This window comes from Diceros bicornis, chromosome 36 (assembly GCF_020826845.1).
Source record: "Diceros bicornis minor isolate mBicDic1 chromosome 36, mDicBic1.mat.cur, whole genome shotgun sequence".
Lineage (NCBI taxonomy): Eukaryota > Metazoa > Chordata > Mammalia > Perissodactyla > Rhinocerotidae > Diceros > Diceros bicornis.
The window spans coordinates 9,047,049-9,065,464 of NC_080775.1; the positions used below are offsets into that span (position 1 = coordinate 9,047,049).

The 18,416-nt window shown below is 43.3% G+C and overlaps 1 protein-coding gene across 2 annotated transcripts in view; it reads left to right on the forward strand.

Moving 5' to 3' along the window:
• The window catches only part of TAF3 (TATA-box binding protein associated factor 3), a 181,239-nt gene extending 175,439 nt beyond the window's left edge, over window positions 1–5,800 (forward strand). For both annotated transcript variants that reach the window (XM_058532395.1, XM_058532394.1), the window contains exons 6-7: window positions 2,926–3,032; window positions 3,850–5,800. In XM_058532395.1, coding sequence (XP_058388378.1) covers window positions 2,926–3,032; window positions 3,850–3,964 — 222 coding nt within the window. In that variant the 3' untranslated portion in view covers window positions 3,965–5,800. The remainder of the gene's footprint in view (window positions 1–2,925; window positions 3,033–3,849) is intronic.
• Window positions 5,801–18,416: the final 12,616 nt, after the last annotated feature.

The window sequence follows — 18,416 nt, forward strand, 5'->3', positions numbered from 1 at the left end:
TTTAGTCTACATAAATAATGTCAAAGCATTGCTTTTCTTTCTTTTATATTATTTTTGGATATGACTATATACATATATACAACAATATCAATGTATAAATAGAAAGATGAATAGTGATATTTAAATCCCACATTGAATCTCTTGATCAAGCAATTAAATTATTCACTTGAGTATAATTTATGTAATGTACTGAGATCTGATGGGCCAGCTGCTGTTTCTGAGTAACAGCATTAATTATAGTATTTCATTGGCTGGGGTCCAGAATATACCAGGGCCTGCATGTTAAAGGGAAATGGACTTTCAGCCCACAGAGCCTCCTGAGTCTCCGAGCATGTCTTCAGATGGTAAAACTCACCTTGTGGAATGAGTTCACATTGTGCTCATGGGACTGTCTTCAGATGTTTCCCATATTTAATAGTATCAGGTCTTAGTCGCACCCTGAATTCAATCTAGTAATGAAGTATTTGTGTAAATATGTCCTTTGGGCACTGTAGAGTGACACACACACACACAACAAAAAGGTTTTAGGCATATAGAGGTACTCAGTGTACTAACATTGCCACGACCACCAAGTATGCAGACCGTAATCTGTCAGCCTAGGGATGGCATGGGTCTCTCTGAATAGATGTGTTTGGAAATGGCAGGGTAGGACTCATGGTATGTTATATTTATAACTCATGTTATAAATCATGCAAATATTACACCTCTTTCAAGGTGTTGTGGAAGGAAATTTCCACAAATCGTTAAATATTTGAGGCATATAATGATACAAAGGATAAGAAGAAAGTCTCAAGTATTGAGGGAAGATATAAGACATGAAGAATTAAGAGAAAAATATTAAATTCACAATTCAAGACAAAACTAGAATAGGTGATACAAAAATCAGTGATCATCAAATGGTCCATTCTAGGACCAGTTGCTGTAGGTGTTTAATTGAGGCCACATCACCCCAAGATGGGTTGATGAGGACAGATTTTATACTTAACCTCCTCACCCTCCATTTCTTCATCTGTAATTAAGGGGTCGTGTTAGATAGATGATTCCTATAAGATGTTCTAGCCCTGAAGTTTCTGATTCTCCAGTGAATTTTTGAGCTAACTCCCTGATGGATCAGATTTGCATAGACAACATGGATGGAAAGCCTTCTGTCTCCCAAGAGACATTTTGTAGACAGGACAAAATGTGTGACTTGGAGGAAAGACATAGGCTATAGAACAACAAGGCTGATTTTGTCACTGCCCAATAGTGTGACTCTGGAACTGTCACTTACATTCCCTTCACTCCAGTGACCCCATTCTTAACCTATCCGAGGGTCGTGGTAGGAGGATTAAACGAAGTAAGACGTTTGGAATAACTTAGTAAATGTGAAGTGTTGGGTGTTAGTTATTATGGATGCTTTGGTAAATTTCTCTGTAGCAACAGAGTCACGGCCTTCTAATTTCGAGAAAGGTCAGCCAGCAGCAGGAGTGGCCATGCATGGCAGCTTCAGGTCATAGGCTGCTGGGCTGGTCTGGACGCTAGACAGCTGGCACGTGGTCGCTGTGGTTCTCTCCCCTTGAAATGAGAGAGGGCTAGGTCAGATGTAGCTGCCCACAGATTTCTTTAGGAAGCTTTCACGTCAACGTAGTTTGACTTTGAAGAGACTTTTTCAAAAATGGTAGGCCTTAAGAAGCCTTAAAAAGTAGAATGAAATAGTATCCATGCTCCCAATACACCCATCACACACACAAAAAAGCCATTTCTGGGGCCGGCCCCGTGGCGCAAGCGGTTAAGTGCGCGCGCTCCGCTGCGGCGGCCCGGGGTTCGCTGGTTCGGATCCCGGGCACGCACAGATGCACTGCTTGGTAAGCCATGCTGTGGCTGCGTCCCATATAAAGTGGAGGAAGATAGGCACAGATGTTAGCCCAGGGCCGTCTTCCTCAGCAAAAAAAGAGGAGGATTGGCGGATGTTAGCTCAGGGCTGATCTCCTCACAAAAAAAAAAAAAAAAAAAAGCCATTTCTTTTCTGCATGTCTAGTCACTGTTGTATTTGAAAGTATAGGAAGAGACTTGTAAAATAAACTGAATGAAATTATATGTGGTGGTGTTATAAAAACTTTTGAAAATTAGGTTTCAGTCGTTGCTGTTTTTGAATGCCCATCTTAGATTGTTTCTTCTGGCTGGGTCCTGTTAGCGTGGAATTTGAGGAAGTGGTACAATTGGGAGTGCTTCATATTAGGAACTGCTAAGTTAGGTGAAGCAAACTCCAGCGCTCACCACATTTGTAGCAAAATAACGTGAAAACGGTCAGCTCTGGGGCCTCCTGCCTCCCTTATGTCATTTGCCCTTTAGTTGATTGTACTTTACTGAAAATGTCATAAAGGGAATGGAAAGTTACTTAGTAACAACTCTTTTATATCCTTGATCTTATCAGCTCGTTCAGGAGAAGGGCTTGGCTAATAAGTAATAAGGTGATAGGCGCACATTTGGCTGTATGTATTAATTCCATGCCTATGAATGCGATTGAGGAAACTGCGTATACTTGAGCTCTGTGGCTTTCAAAAATATCAACTGTTACGGCCATGAAGACCCTAATCGTTAGGCACTTAAGTGTTTACAGTATTTTTCTAGATAAAGGGGGCTCTCGGTCATTAGGTCATATTGTTCACAGAAATGATTATAAAATGCTTTGTTTTTATGACTTACAAAAGAGCGTTTAAAATATTCATTAGAAGTGTCTCATCACTGAGCACGTGGTAGCTGTTTTCTTTTTCACGTGATGACCATGATCATGGCTTTAATAAATTGTTAACTACTATTTCTTTTGAGTTTAATTTGTTGGTTTCTTGGGTTCACAGTGTAAAGTAACCATTCTTATTCTACTGTCTTTTGGTTCTTTTTCCCCGTTTCACGTCTGTTTGCTCCCTCCCCCTTTAAAAACCTCAGATCCGAGACGAGTGGGGGAACCAGATCTGGATCTGTCCCGGCTGTAACAAGCCTGACGACGGCAGCCCCATGATCGGTTGTGACGACTGCGACGACTGGTACCACTGGTGAGTGCCCCAGAACCCGACTGTGGCGAGCAGGTGTCGCCCCTGAGGGAGATGCTCTCAGAGCAGACGAGGGACTGTGCTCCCTCTTGGGTTTTCTCCCAGTCCAACTGCTGTCCTAAGAACAATGTGTGGAGCAGAATCACTGAGCCACTCAAATGGGCTTAGGATTATCTGCAAAAGTCAAGAGTCTTTGGACTCTTGTTATTTAGTCTAAACTCCAAATATTTGGCTTAGCTTATATATCCTCCTTATGAAAAAAAGGAATATCGGGGTTTCCCTTTCCTTTCTTTCCAGTAGTTTTCTGTGAGACTGTGGTGCTTGACAGTGACACTGAGTTAACCCCTTTGAACACGTCCCAAACTGCAGAGATAAAGAGACAGCTTGTCTGTTTTTCACACCTCTTCAGCAGCTCCCCAAAACCCAAGAAACTCGACCAAAATTTATGCAAATCATCTTCTCATTTTATCTTTACAATATCAGATATAAAAAGATAGAAATCCATTCAGTCACATGATATATAATAGCTATAAGATGAAAACAGAGCCATTGCTCGGAAGAATTATACTATTTCTGGCTGAAAGGATGAATGCCTAATTCATTTCCCCAGTAGGGCCTGTGCAAGGGGCCTTATGTAACGTACTAATCCACATGGCCAACAGTCGTGCCACATAAATTACAGCTGTTGGGCTTGCATTCCTGGTCAGTATACCATCGACTTCAAGCTTATTTAATTATTTAAAATTATTTGAAAACATAGAAAAAGAATATGTATATAAATAAAGCTTGTTTATCCGAAACCCTTTTTTTCCTGGTGCAGGCCCTGTGTGGGAATAATGGCCGCACCGCCGGAAGAAATGCAGTGGTTCTGTCCCAAGTGTGCCAACAAGAAGAAGGACAAAAAGCACAAAAAGCGGAAGCACCGGGCGCACTGAAGGCTCTGCGGCCTGGACGGCGTGGTCGCCGCGGGCCCCGGGCCTGCGCCTCGGAGGGGAGCTGGTGCCAGCCCACCACCCCGTCCCCACCAGGTTCCTGTGAGCACGAGTCTCGGAAGCCTGGGGCCCTCTGGGTGTTCCCTTCTGACACAGGCCAGCCGGGGCCGCATCGTCGTGTGACTGAGCAGACTCAAGTAGAGGCGAGCACTGGGACAGCCGTGCCTCCGTCTTCTATTACCAGTGACAAGTATTAATAAAAAGACCATAATCCTCCCCTTTGATTTTCTTGGTTCTCTCCAGGGCCTTTTCCTCGAGGTATTAGACGAGAAGATGACGTGTAACTGCCTTGACTGTGTGTAAGGATGGCACATTAGTCTGTGTACAGTGTCAGCCTCTTCCCTCCATAGTGAGATAATCATAATGACATGAGAGAAGGCTCCAGACGGAGTACTGGTAAATATTTTTGTGATGGAAATATATGAAGCTTCCCCTCCCCCATCGCCCATTTTTAGTACTAACATGTAAAATGTTCAGGCTTTTGTGAAATACCTTATATTTTTTAAGAAAAAGTTTTCTATCATGTCCCGTTTGCTTTTGTGCAAATTATTTTTGTTGACGCGCGCGTGTTTTCCACTTGTGTTGCATTCTGACTCCGCCCTTCTCTAAACTGCTGGCGTTCTTCTCACCGCGTATACATTTCATCAACTTGTATAAAAACTCTTCAGAGTAGAAGACCTCCCCTCATGTAAATAATAAATATTTATGAAGTAGTTATTTTTTAAAATTTTATCGTGTTTCATTCTGGCTTTCTCTGGAATCCACTGTGATTTCAGCCATGTCTGTAATTACTGCTTTACGGAAGCAAAGAAGGCCGGAAAAAAGAGCCATAGTTCCCAGTCACCCACCTTGAGCAGAAGCTGCGCACGCCCAGAACACCGTGGGGAAAAGGACCCTGGCAGTTGGAAGGAAAACGAGGCAATTTAAATCTATAGTGTATGATTTGAAATGTTTTGTTATCTATTTTGTTTCTGTACATGTCTTTGACTGACTTTTATTAAAAGGACATGTAGATTCCCCGAAAGTAAAAAAAAACATATATTGTAGCATTTTGTGTTTATATGGTTTTATTTCTGCAAATCTGTTCATTGATATTGTGGTTTAAGGCTGAAATGAAGTATATTATGAATTTTTTTTTAAGAAAACGCATCAAATTTCAGGGTACCACAAAACTTTATTATATTACTATACTGCCCACTATTTATTATATGTTATAGATGTCTGAGAGATGAACCAAATATTTTATTTTTAATGTAAAACATCAAATTTAATTTTATTAGCATATTTTAGCAGCTTTGGAATAAATGTGGACTTTTACTTGATTTGGAAATAATTCCAGTTTGGGCCAGTGTAATGGGTATCTTGAATGCTAGAATATGGGCTTTGAACCTAATACAAATATATTAATAGAAATTGTGATTTTTTTAATGCCAAGTAAATTGATATTAGTGTATGAATTAGTCATATTTTAAAACATATTATGTGGTTAGAGAAATGAGGTTTTCTGCCATGAATGTTAAATTGCAAATCAGTGGAAATGGAGTCGACCTTTTAAGAGTGCAGTATTTCATCACCCTCCTTGTTCCAGAAGCCAAAATTTTTCTATCCCTACAAGAAACAAAGTATCTGTGTTGAGATACGTGTTTTTTGTTTTATTAATTTGAGATCATCCTAAATACTTTATACAATATTTTCACATGCACAAATATACCCATTAGAGCTTTTTGGAGAGGGATGGGGGTGGGGAAGTGCAAAATAAAGATTATTGGCTATTTCATAGTTTGCTTTTCCATTTTTCTTTATTTAGGATTTAGTTCCTGGAGGCATGGTCAGTGGATCTAAAGTTGCCACGTTTAAGTGAGCGGTCATGCTCCTGAAATAAGAATGGAGGTGCCTATATATAACTTCCCCATCCTGCTGTCTGAGAGACTTCAGCCCACAGTACATTGAAGGAATTTCAATCAGTTTGTTGTCCCTTGCTATTTCATGGTTGCTTTCCTAAATCCAGTTCATGATTTTATAAATGGCCTTTGCAATAATAAAACCAAAGAATCATTTTCAGGGGTCTGGATAGCTCAAGGGATTAGTAATGGATACAGAGCCTTTCCCCTCTCGGTCAGTGAGTTGAATCCAGTCCAGGTCACTGGAGACCAAAGTTGTTCCCATCTTCTGACTGCTCAGTGGCCTGTGTGAAATGGACTGGTGGTCTCAGTCTCTACTGGATGGCTGTCAGTACACCAACCACAGGAAGTCCAAGAAACTGCAAAAAGAAATGTGGATTCAAAAATAAAACACCTATGTTACAAAGCAAAGTGAGAAAGTTGGGCAGAGTCATTCTCCATAAAGTAATACCGAAGGAAAAAAGAGTTAACTTACAAATGCCACAGACCTTACACAGAGAATAGAGATTAATTCACTTTTGTTAACAAAGTCAAACAAAGTGGGAAAAGACGAGAGGGGAGAGGGATACATCGGGAAAGATGATTTAATCAGGAGGAGAACTTGAGGGGGCCCACGCAATAAGAAGAAAATGGGTTTTGACTTGAGGGAGAAGGAAATCACAGAGCAGGAGGAATTTGAGGAGCTACTGTGACCGAGAAAATGCGATGCAAAGGAATGGAAGGTATTTCCCTCTGGAGAGTTAGAAGTCCTCCGCTTGTCAGGAAACTCGGGGACCGTTTACATTTGCGCCAGCGCTATCATCTGACCTTAGCATCGATACTTTATACAGAGAAGTCAGGGAAAAAAATGGTCCTGGCTAGTGATTTCATTGGAGGAGAAGGTATTTAAGAAACAGACACCCTCCTCACTCCCAGGAAACAGAAACTCTTCTGATGAGATAATCTGCCTTCAGAGCCCTGTGTAGCTGGCAAAGTGTAATTTCTATGACTGACACTGTGTTCTCTTCTGAAGGTGTCTGCAGTTAAGTACAGAGAGCATCCTTATCCTGCAGCTGATTTGGGGTTCCAGATGTCCTGAAGAAAATCAGAGGGTATCAGAGCTTCTGGCTCTGTCAGGCTTTTTTCAGAGATAAAACACAGTGCATCACTCTCCTGTGTCACCTAAACGCCTTTATTCTCCTTTCAATAGGAGAATTAAACAAAGACCTACTAAACAAATTAAAGTATAAAATGAACACTGAGATAGGGAAACCTGCCAGGAAGAATGCTAATGAATGAAGTTCACTGAAGGCATGCTGGCTAAGTTTTCAAATAGTTTGATGGCCAGTCTCTTTAGATCATAGCAGCTTTCTTTAGAAGTTTAAATCTAAAGGTAGATAAGTGACCCTGACTGAAGAATGAAACAGATAACGTTCTGAATAACGTCTCTTTCCACAACGGGATCAGTCGTTCTGTTAGGAAACAATTCTTTGAGAATCTGGCATTAGTTGTAGCCTATAAAGTATGAATCTCTGCCTGCAAGCCAGTAGATGACACTGGAAATGAGATATTTAGACGGACAGCTGAACAGTTTATTCTCAATATCATTTATGCATTACATCTGGTTCACATATGAGTTATTGAGACAACTGCTAGTTGTCTTTTTCATCCCGGACAACTCAGTTTTTAGTTTAGTTTGTAAAAGAACAGTTGTAAACACTTTGATTCGCTCATTCAACATCTGCTGGGCACATTTCATGGAAATGGCAAAAATGTATCAGACCCAAGTTCAGTTTTTCCCGGAGTCACTTCCGGGGTGCTCTATTTTCTCTGTGGCTTTGCAGCTGTTTCCACAATACACCATGTATTTCATCAGATCCGAAGCTTCTCCCATCCTCGTTCTTTTCCCCTTGTCCTATCCATAATCTCTCTATCCACCTTAGACTGCACGTGGTTTTTAATGTTGATAGAGCTGTACGCTCTGAAATGTTTATATTTACAACAAAATATTTAAAAGCTTAGCAAGTGGTTACATTACCTATCCTTAGGAACTAGCAGAGTTGACATGAGATATGTGTATATATACACACAGACATATATACACCACAAGACTTAAACGTGTTGGGCTTTTAGAACAGAAGCATACTTTGGGTACTTTGCCCTGAGCAATAATTTCCTACTCTATCCTTGCAACCTGGTCCGTATTTTGTTCACCTTTTGAAGTTTTGTGGGGTGTTTTTGTTTTTTTTTTTTTGGTGTGGTCTTGTTTTAGATTAGTGAAGCAATCATGAATAGAATGGGACTATCTTAAGCAAAACAGCACAAACCTGAAGAATGTCAGTGTTACTCTCCTTAATGAGCTAACTATGGCCAAGTGAAGAAAAAGTCTGTGCTGCTTCTAATTAACTCATTTGGACCTATAGAAGTACTTAGAAGAGGGAGTTCAAATCGTCCAAAACTATTACCAGGTTATATTCTGATTAATTCTTCTTGTATATTGTTTGCAATGTTGATTAAACCTTTTTTGCTAGCTTTTAGAAAGTGAATTCTCTGTAAGTGGATTTCTAAATAACCAATTCCTCGTCTTTCCTTCATTCTATTAATTTTGATGTGGCTGTTTACAACATTCACAAAAACAAATAGGCCCAGAATGTCCTGCACTTAGCCATATCCATACCTCTCTCAAAAAAAAATCATTAGTCATCTCTCTCTAGGCAAGACACATCATGCACAGTGGGGATGCAGAGGAGATGAGCCAGGTCCCCGGTGTTGTAGAAAGCTCCAACAGGTAATTTCGTTAGGAACATGGTACCCGCCTCAAAAATGGATCCAAGCCAGGGGCCAGCCTGGTGGCGTAGTGGTTAAGTTCACGTGCTCTGCTTCCGCAGCCCGGGGTTCGCAGGTTCTAATCCCAGGTACGGACCTATGCACTGCTCATCAAGCCATGCTGTGGCAGCGTCCCACATATAAAATAGAGGAAGATGGGCACAGATGTTAGCTCAGGGCCAATCTTCCTCAGCAAAAAGGAGGATTGACAACAGGTGCTAGTTCAGGGCTAATCTTCCTCACCAAAAAAATGGATCCAAGCCAGAAGTTCATGGAAAGATGATTGGTTCTGACTGCTGTTGGACTGATTTTCAATGTTAGGTCAATAAGACTTAAAGTATATCTTACCACAAAATGTTGTAAACCAACACAGACATAAGAAAATATATATTATGAGTCCTTGTAAATAAAGCCCCCAAAATGGCAAAACCACTGTATGTTTAGGGCTGCATACAGAGGGGAGAAAGCAAGGAGAGATCCTGGTAAAAGTAAGGATGCGGCTTCCTCTGTGGCGGGGGGGCGGCGTTTGGATGGGGGGGACATGAGCAAAGTCGGGTACTTCTAGGACACAGGTGAAGTCTTACTCCTCCACCTGGGAGGTGACTAGACAGACATCACTGTATAAACGTTTGTTAAAACTGTATATATAAAGTTTTAGCTATTTTTGTGCTTATTCTCTACAATTAAAAAAAGCTTAATTGAAAAACAAAAAAAGGAAGTTGACAATTTTATAACCTTCCCAGGGAAAATTATTGGGTTTGAAACTGAATAAAAACAAAAGATTGGGCCTCTCTAAAGAGATAAAATCAATCTACTGGAATAAATGTATTCTCAACGCAATATACGTACATCAAATTTTTGTAAATCCTGTCATGTTAAATGCGAGAGAGGAGTTTGCTTAAAGGAACAATGAGGTGAATTCTCACCAAGGAAGTAAGGTAAGAGGGAAAAAACATTAATAAACACCTGTATAGTCAAGAAAAAAAATATGAGAAAAAAAAATTTTTTAACTTCGGAGGATTAATGGGGCAGCTGCAACCAGAGCTCTCCAGTAAGGTTGCCGCAGAATGCAACCTTCTAGAAGCTCAAGTGACATCCTCTCAAATGTCATTTCTCCACCAAAGTCCCTATATGGAAACAGGCTCATGCGTGAGGTTGGTTTTTTTTGTTTAGTTTTGTTTAGTTTGGGGGAGAGTGTGGCACAGAGCTGTAAAAATTTGAATTTGAAAACCTTTAGATGGGGCATGCCACCTTCAGTGTGATCTGGGCAGGTAACCTGCCTGAATCAGAGGACATTGCCCCTCTACTTTCAAAAATGTTTCTAGTGAATACGCTTCAAATCAAATATTGTTTGAAGTACGGTAAGAGAAATATTTTTGTCTTACCTTTTTTTTTTTTTTTTTTTGCTGAGGAAGATTTGCCCCAAGCTAACACCTGTGCCAATCTTCCTCTTTTTGTATGTGAGCCACCAGCACAACATGGCCACAGATGAGTGGTGTAGGTCCACACCCAGGAACTGAACCCAGGCCACCAAAGCAGAGCACATGGAACTTAACTACTAGGGCCACCCAGGCAGGCTTACCTTATTTTTACCAATTTTTAGAGGTTAAGTTGAATTGGCCAGACCTATGCCCCATTAAGGTGCTCACACGGTTTTTGAAGAGCTTCATGCATTTAACTGATACTTTCTGCTTTACATGTCTTCTTTTCAAATTGCATTTAGATCTGGAACTGAATTTTAAGGAATCTAGATAGCACGATAGTAGCCAAGAGCACACTTTTTTTTTTTTAAGTCAGAGCCTGGATTTGCATCCTGGCTCTGTTGCTCAACTGTTGAATGAACTTGAATAAATCATTTAATTTCTCTAAATCTGTTTCTTGCTCTGAAAAAAGAGAATAAGAACATCCACTTTGGATAGTTGTGAAAATGGAATGAAATCGTATGTAAAGCATTTAACCAATGGTAAGAGCTCAATAAATGATAGCTATAGTATCTACTGTGGCTTTTTTTTTTTTTAGTTTAATCCATTAATATGAATTATCTTGCTCTGTCAATAATTTTTCAGTACTCTATGAATTCTGGATTTTCTATGAGCCTCAGATTCTGGGTTTCAACACGCTATCAAAAGAGTGACCTTGATATTATAGTCAAGGCTAGAAAAGTGGACAAGACATTAACTAGGCAATTTTATCATCAGACGATTTGATTATTGGACATAGAAGATCACCAGGAGAGAGAGCTTCCTCTCGGAGTCTTTTTTCTCCAGAGTGGGCAGTCCAGCTCAATTTTACACAGGTCTATATGGTAAACAGAGGCGGAGAAGAGAAGGAGAAATACCCACAGTCCCAGACCCCAGTGCATTCATTAGCAGGATAACCAATGTTATGTAGATATTGTATAACCAACGTTAATATGCAGCAAGTCAGAATGCAGTTGCTCTAGCATCGGCATTTTCTAATTATTACACTAAACAATCTCAGAGAACTAAATAGAATAGTAGATCACAGAGGACAAGCCATAGCTAAGGCCTCCCCTGCTCTCGCCAGGTCTATGGGTGCATGTCCATTCTTGGACAACCTCAGGCCTTAGCTCAGTAAATGTATCAGATTAAGTACGGAAACCCAGCCTACGCTTAAAATGAGGAGGGATTTCTCAAAGCATTCTAAACTAGTCCTGCTGTGGGGATGCACGACTTTATAGAGCACCCCCTAGTGGAGGAGCTAGCACAGTACCCCTTCTTTAACTGCTGAGGAATCTGTTCAATACACAAACATATGTGTTCTTTAGCCATCGCACTCAAATCTCGGGACTCAGGCTGTTCGATAGAATTTTCGGTGATGATGGAAATGTTCTATAATTTCTGCACTGTCCAATACAGTGGCCACGGCCACAGGGGCTTTTGAGCACTTGAAGTGTGGCTACTGCAATAAGAAACTGAATTTTTCATCTTATTTCATTTTAACTAATTGAAATTTAAATAACCACAGGTGGCCAGTAGCTACCACATTGCACAGTGCGGTTCTAGAACATCCTCAAATGTTGAACATGCTTCGTTGTAATCCTAATTTCCATATGGCCAGGAAAGTGTGTGTAAGGATGTTGTGCAAGAAGCGGTAACATCACAGCCACACTTAACTAGAGGCCCTAACTCTTCCAAAAGCCTCAGCCCTTTCGTTTTGAAACAAAGAGATTGCATGAGCTCTATATGCTCTCGTAGCGCTAACATTCTGTGTTTGAGATTGGAAAAGTGACGAATACGTTAAGTTCTGTTTAAGAGGTAGAGACACGTGAAATCTATCCAATGACTGTTACGATGTCACCTCCACAGGGGAAGGGACACGTATGTTGTGAGAGGGAACCCAATCAGAAACGACTTGCTCACAACATGTTTCAAGTGTGAATTTGCTTAAAAATAACATCAAGAACAGGCTTAAAGTAAAAAAGGAAATAAAATTAGGATACAAAAACTCGGCACGTGAGCCATCCTTTTCAGATTGTTCACTTCTTGCGAGAACACATTTCACAGAGGAGCAGCAGAAGGAAATTTCTCCAGGGGCGTAATGGCTGAAGTAGGGGTGAAGGGCAGAGAGAGCTGCTGATGGAGTGAGTACATTTACTGACTCTTCCTGCACAGCTGTGTAGCTTTAATTACAAAAGCTGGATAAAACAGCGTAGAGGCACTTATGGCTTTATTGTCAATAAAATGGAAGAAGGCAAGTGGACAGGAGGAGTTTGATATTTTCAACTTACTAACAATTTTTCATTAAGTACCTATTTCATGTATCCAAGAGGGTACACCTATGTACAAAATATCAGTTGTCAGTGCCTTGTATAAAATTTTGTGAAAATTTTCTACTGCGTTGATGTAACCATTAATATGAACATAGGTTGTACTTGTTCGTATATATACACCGAATCTCTGGACATGTGAGCTGCTTCCCGTGAGGTTTCTAGTATCTTAGGAGGTAACAGAAGCCCTTTCAAGCTCTACTTCATTTCTTGGATGGCTAGTTATTTTTGCAACTGTTTTTATGTCCGAATCCTTGTCACTGAACTTTGTTGCAAATCACTAGAAACAATAGAGAAGACCCACTTATTGATTACTAAATACCAAACCCTATTTGAGGGCTTCAAATTACCAGACTACCAACACCAGGCTAGCCTGTGTTTCAGTTCGTAGTCACAGACAATACAGCAATTTAATGCGGCAGATATCCTGACCGAATGCAAAAGATGGTATTTCTGCCATAAGAGGTTATTCACCTCCTTTTGCCAGCAACCGGTAAATGTCGCTGTTAAGACAGTAGCCCACTGTGTCTCCAAGAAACACAGTGAAGTTTGAAGGATTCATCTGAAGGATGTTTATATAAAAATACGTGATGTCATTATTACATACAGCTCACAACACTTCATATTTACGTACATATTCGTGTGTAGTTTTTGCAATTGTGCAGTTTGCAGGCACAGAAGTCCCATTAAATTGCTATCACTTTTAAGATGTATAATGCATTTGGAAACAAGAGCATGGTTGATAAGGGTTTACAAGTTCCTATTTTTCATTAAGTTGTTAGTTATGCTCAAAGATCAGAAGAAAAATAGAAGGTTTGGAGCAAAAGTAAGCAAGGTCCCGGGGAGCTGCCTGTCCCCAAGTCCCTGCTCAGGTGTGATGACAGCCCTTGTCACTAAAACAAACAAATCTTAACACAGCCCTTCACTGGTCTTGACTGGCACTGTCTGATCTTTTCCCACAAGAAAAGCTGCTCTTTCAGATGATGTGGAGTAAAGTCAGAAATTAGACCAACAGTATGTTGGAAGGCGAGCAGCCACAAGGTTTAAAAAGTGTGCTGGAATTTCAGTCACTCGACTGTTTAGACTCAGGTGAGGGCACCAGCTCGTTGAGCCAAAAGAAAGAAAGAAAGAAAGAAACATTAATCATGTTGTACCTCAGCCAACCCACTAAACAGGAACACAAAATATGGTGCTAAGATCTGAAGGAGCTCTAGAAATGCCGCCAGTACGCAGCATGAAAGTCAACAGTCCAGATTCCCTGCCCCTCCGGCGCCTCATCTGATGGAGTCACCCAGTGGCCTGACACTGGGGTAAGCAGAGATGGCAGGCTCCCTCCGCAGTCCATCGCAGGCTTTTAGACGGACTTGTATGAAAAACCCAGCTGAAGCGTCCCTTGGGATCAGCGTGGCGTTCAGTTGCTGGCTGGCCCCAATGGGCTCAGCCACCCTGCAGTAAACCCCACTGTATTGGAAAGGCCCACGTGATTGCCAGGGGCCACCCCGTCTCTCTTTTCAAGGTCTTTCCTGCAAGTTGGCCACACAGATAACCTGGTTTCCATGCTATTTATTGCCTAGGAAGGAGGAAGGGTTGAGCCCGGCTCCTCTGGGATGTGAACTTACGGTTCCAGAGAGTCTAGGAATCCAATCTGATGCTTTCAGGACTGAGCTGCCCCAGAGAGCGAATCCAACCGGAATGTTCTCTTAGCACCAAAAAGGCAACTGAGTTACAACAGCTCCTTCTTATTTGTGACACATTAAAAAAAAAAAAAAAAAAAAACCCTTTCCCTAGTACTTTAGAACATATTTAACCTGTGGCTTTTGTAACTAGCAATTTTTCTACATTAAGAATGAATTCCTTTTAATATTCTTTTTATTCACTGAAGCATCCTTTCACCAGGGACCTCCAGTTACTGGTGGCGAATCTGGTTAACTTCAGAGACCCAATATTGCCTCTTCCATCAAAATTGATTAGTCTTCAGGTTAGGGAAGATTATATGGGCAAGTCAAACTCTTCCCCTCCTCCCTAGCGTTTTAGCAAAGATAAAATTCAAGTGATGATTTTAGTAAAAAATGGTTGCCTTCTTTTAAAAGATTGCATTAAAGATAACAGTGTAATGATAATTCCTTAAAACAGCACGAAAGTTTGGTCTCTTTGTAACTGGATTTATGAAACAGCTGCTTTCACTGGACTTTGAGGCTTTTATTTTGGGTGGGTTCTGAGCGCAGCATTACTTGTGGCTCTAGCTAGTTAAAGAATGATGTACCTGGGGCCAGCCTGGTGGTGTAGTGGTTAAGTTTCTGCGCTCTGCTTTGGCGGCATGAGGTTCACAGGTTCGGATCCCAGGCAGGGACCTACATACAGCTCATCAAGCCATGCTGTGGCAGGTGTCCCACATACAAAACAGAGGAAGACTGGCAACAGATGTTAGCTCAAGGCCACTATTACTCATAAAAAAAAAAAGTGATGTACCTCTGTAGACAAGGCATCATTTAAAAACAGTGAAAAAACTTGCATCCTCAGCTTTTAAAAATAAATCCTTATTCAGCAATCAGTTTTGGGTAAGACTTTGCAACTTCCAACATGTTGCAAGGATGGGCATCTCTGGCCATCATATTGCTCACAAGTGTTGAAAATCATATTTTTACCTGTTTGTAGGAAACCATTTGCATTGATTTCTTAAGATTCTGCCACTCTTTTGAAGATTTGTCTGCGAGATCCGGGTGCTCAGACTTGCTCAGGTTTCCTATGATGGGTACATAACACACCCTGAGAAAGTATCAAGGGTCACTTGGTTCGGAGGTTCAGCTGACGGTTTAAAATCATTTAGAGAAAATTGGGCACTGATGTACTGTGACATATGTGTACTCACACGCGGAAAATACTTCCTCCTCATTCAAAAGAGCTAAAAATTTGGGCCCCCTTTCTGGCACTTAAAATAAAGTTCCTGTTCCAGGATTATTTATCATGGTTAGTGGTCGCCATCAGTCATGGAAAGTTAACAAAGACCTATTGGGTTTATCTATAGGCAGCTAAACAAACATATCTTGCTCTTCTGTTATCTTCTTGTTAACAAAGCCCTATCAGGATGTTCTAAACATGAGCGTTTACTGCACGGGGGCCCTTTATCTAGGATGATATATAGAGAGCCCATCAATTAGTGTGAGCTTTAGTAGATACCTGCCATATATTCACGAGAGCCAGCCGCTCTCCTCTCTCCCATCACAGACGCCATGCAGTGTGGCTTTCTAGGTGGTGCCACCGCTTGCCTTCTAGGCTCCAGTTCCCCTCTATTGCAGTAGTTAAACTGTCAGTGCCTTTGGTCCAGCAAACCTGTGACTTTGAAACAAAGCCAATGAACAGGGCTGCTTCTCTCCATACACTTCCACAATCCGAGAGGACTGAGGTCCCACGCAACAATATTGCAAAAACACAGAGAAACATGAGCTGTAGTGTAAATGTTGCTTTTGCCTAAGCATTTTGCAAGAGGAAAAACAAACTACGTTATTACCCACTTATTTGGTACAATTGGAAATACTGAGGCAAACACTTCAGTGCTGGGGGTGTGGCTGAGGGAAGGGGGGAAACTGCTCTCCAGAATGGCATCGGAATCAATAACTTATCTCAATCTGATCTAGCTGCTTCTCTGCTTACAGACCAAGCCTCCTTCTCTAGTGCCCACAGGGTAAAGCCACTTAGCTTGACGTCCAAGGGGCTGCTTTCTCGCATCTCCCTGCCTCTCTCACTTTGCCCTGCTCAAGGCCACCACATTTCTCACGGTTTATGGACTCTCTGTGCCCTTTCCCCAACCCTGTGCCACTGAATGTGCCTGTTTCCTTCTGGAATACCCTCTGCCCCCTGCTCTGCTCCCTAAGCTCCTAATCATCCCTGAGGGAATTGGAAACACTCCCAGGCAGTCTCTCCTCTGGGCTCACACACCATCGTCATGCTTTTAATAGAGTATTTATTGCATCTGTAATGCTCTATTTGCTTGTCTTTCTCCCCACTCTACCTGTGGACAGAAGAAAGTGTCCTACTTCGTTGTCTCAGAGACTAGCAGGGTGCCCACTGTGGGACACACTGTCAGAGGAAGGAATGAATGATGAATGAATAAATATAAATGCTAGTAACTTATTGGTAGTCCTCAGCGTGCACTGAGATCTCCTGGAAGGAAAGAAGGAAGTCCAGGGAGCAGTGACCAGAGCTGGGGTCACAGTCAGACAGTGTCACCCATAAAATGGTATAAACCTATCTTATAGAATGTTCTGAGTATTTCGTGAGCATTATCTTGCGAGCTATGTATTTTCTGATGGATACAGTTACTGTTATTACATAATAATGTTGTCGTGGCCTTTGGTGCAGGTGCCTATGCTTCCAGGGATCTGACGGCCTTTTTCCTAGGACAGAATTTCCATCAATTTGGTTTCCCCCAAGGGAGCTGAGGTGGCTGATGAGCTGTGTGACATGCGGTGCCTTAAAACACCGACTTGTGCACCACTGAAGCCCACCCTCAGTGAAGACTCCTGGGGCCACCAGAGGACTACTGTTACTGTCTTCACTGCCACTTAGCTGTCAGTTGGCCTCCAACCTCACAGCTCAGCGAGCATGTCCTCTGACACCCGGAGATCTGAAGCCTTTCTTTACTCCTCAGATGCCCCTCCAACACCCACCCAGACCCCAGGTCTTCCCCCCCACCCCCCACCTCTGTCCCACACTGGCACAGTGAGAACACAACCTTGCTGTGACCCTCTGACCCCTGGCAGGGAGAGGCCAAGACAGGCTTCCTCCGGGCCCCACTTCCAGCCCTCAGCCTGCACTCCCCGAAGTTGAGGCTCCTTTTAAAAAGCCAGTCAGGCGCCCACACATCCCACTTCTTGTGGTCTCAGCTCGGGCCACTGCAGCGCCCCCCCCCCCCTACGCCATGTCGGGTCTCAGCTCCGGCCCCACCCGGCCCCGCCCTCAGACGCCAGCATCCCGCCGCCCCTGCGGGCAGCCTTGCAAAAGGCCAGCGGCCTGAGGCTCCTTTCTCTGGATGATTTTCCTGGGGGAAGTTTGTGGATGTGGGAGGGCGAGCCGCCAGGGAAAGCCCGCCGACTTCTAGGGGAAGAGTTCCCCCTCCCTTTCTCCCCAGGCCCTCCCTTGCCCTGGGGGCCATGGAGACCACCGCCTCTTCTAGCCCCCGTGCCCCCTGAGCCAGGCGCGTTCCCGACCCGGGCGGGCGATGTCACCCCCGTGGTTCAGCACAGTGTCCCCGCGCTCCAGGGATAGGATGCGGCCTCCTGCCGGCCGGGTCGCCACAGGCCATCAGGCAATCCCGGGCTTGGGAAGGGAGGCCGACCCTCGGAGCCCTATGGAGCACCTTCCACCTGTCGATCCAGGAGCCCGGGCCCCAACCTTGACCCCGCGCCCGTCTGTCCCTGCCCAGCTCCGGGTCCCCGCCGGTGTCTGCGGAGCAGCGAGCCAGCTCCGCCGCCTGGTCCTGGCTGGCGGGTGCCCGCGACAGACGGCGACCGGGTGGCCCGGGGAGCGCTCCTCTGGGAGCGGCAGGCGCGTCACAGGATAGGCCGAGGGCCGGGCGCTGCGGGGGCTGCAGGGGCCCCGAAGGCCGTCACTGGGGCCGGCTGGCGGGAGTGGGGGCCTCCTGGGTCCAGCTCGTGGAGGCCACGCTGGAGCCGGAGACTCAGGCCCTGGCGCCCCAGTGGGTCCACCTCTTCCACAAAATACAAAGACTGGAAGGGGTGGAAGGGGAGAAAAAGAAAGAGAGGAAGGAAGGGAGGGAGGGAGGACTTGGGAGAAGAGGGAAAGAAATAGAGGCCGTGGCCATCAATGGCCTTCATAACTGCCCCTCGGTTTTGGTGGCCTTGCAGATCGGGAATAGAAATGTTTACCACGTTTGCTCTAG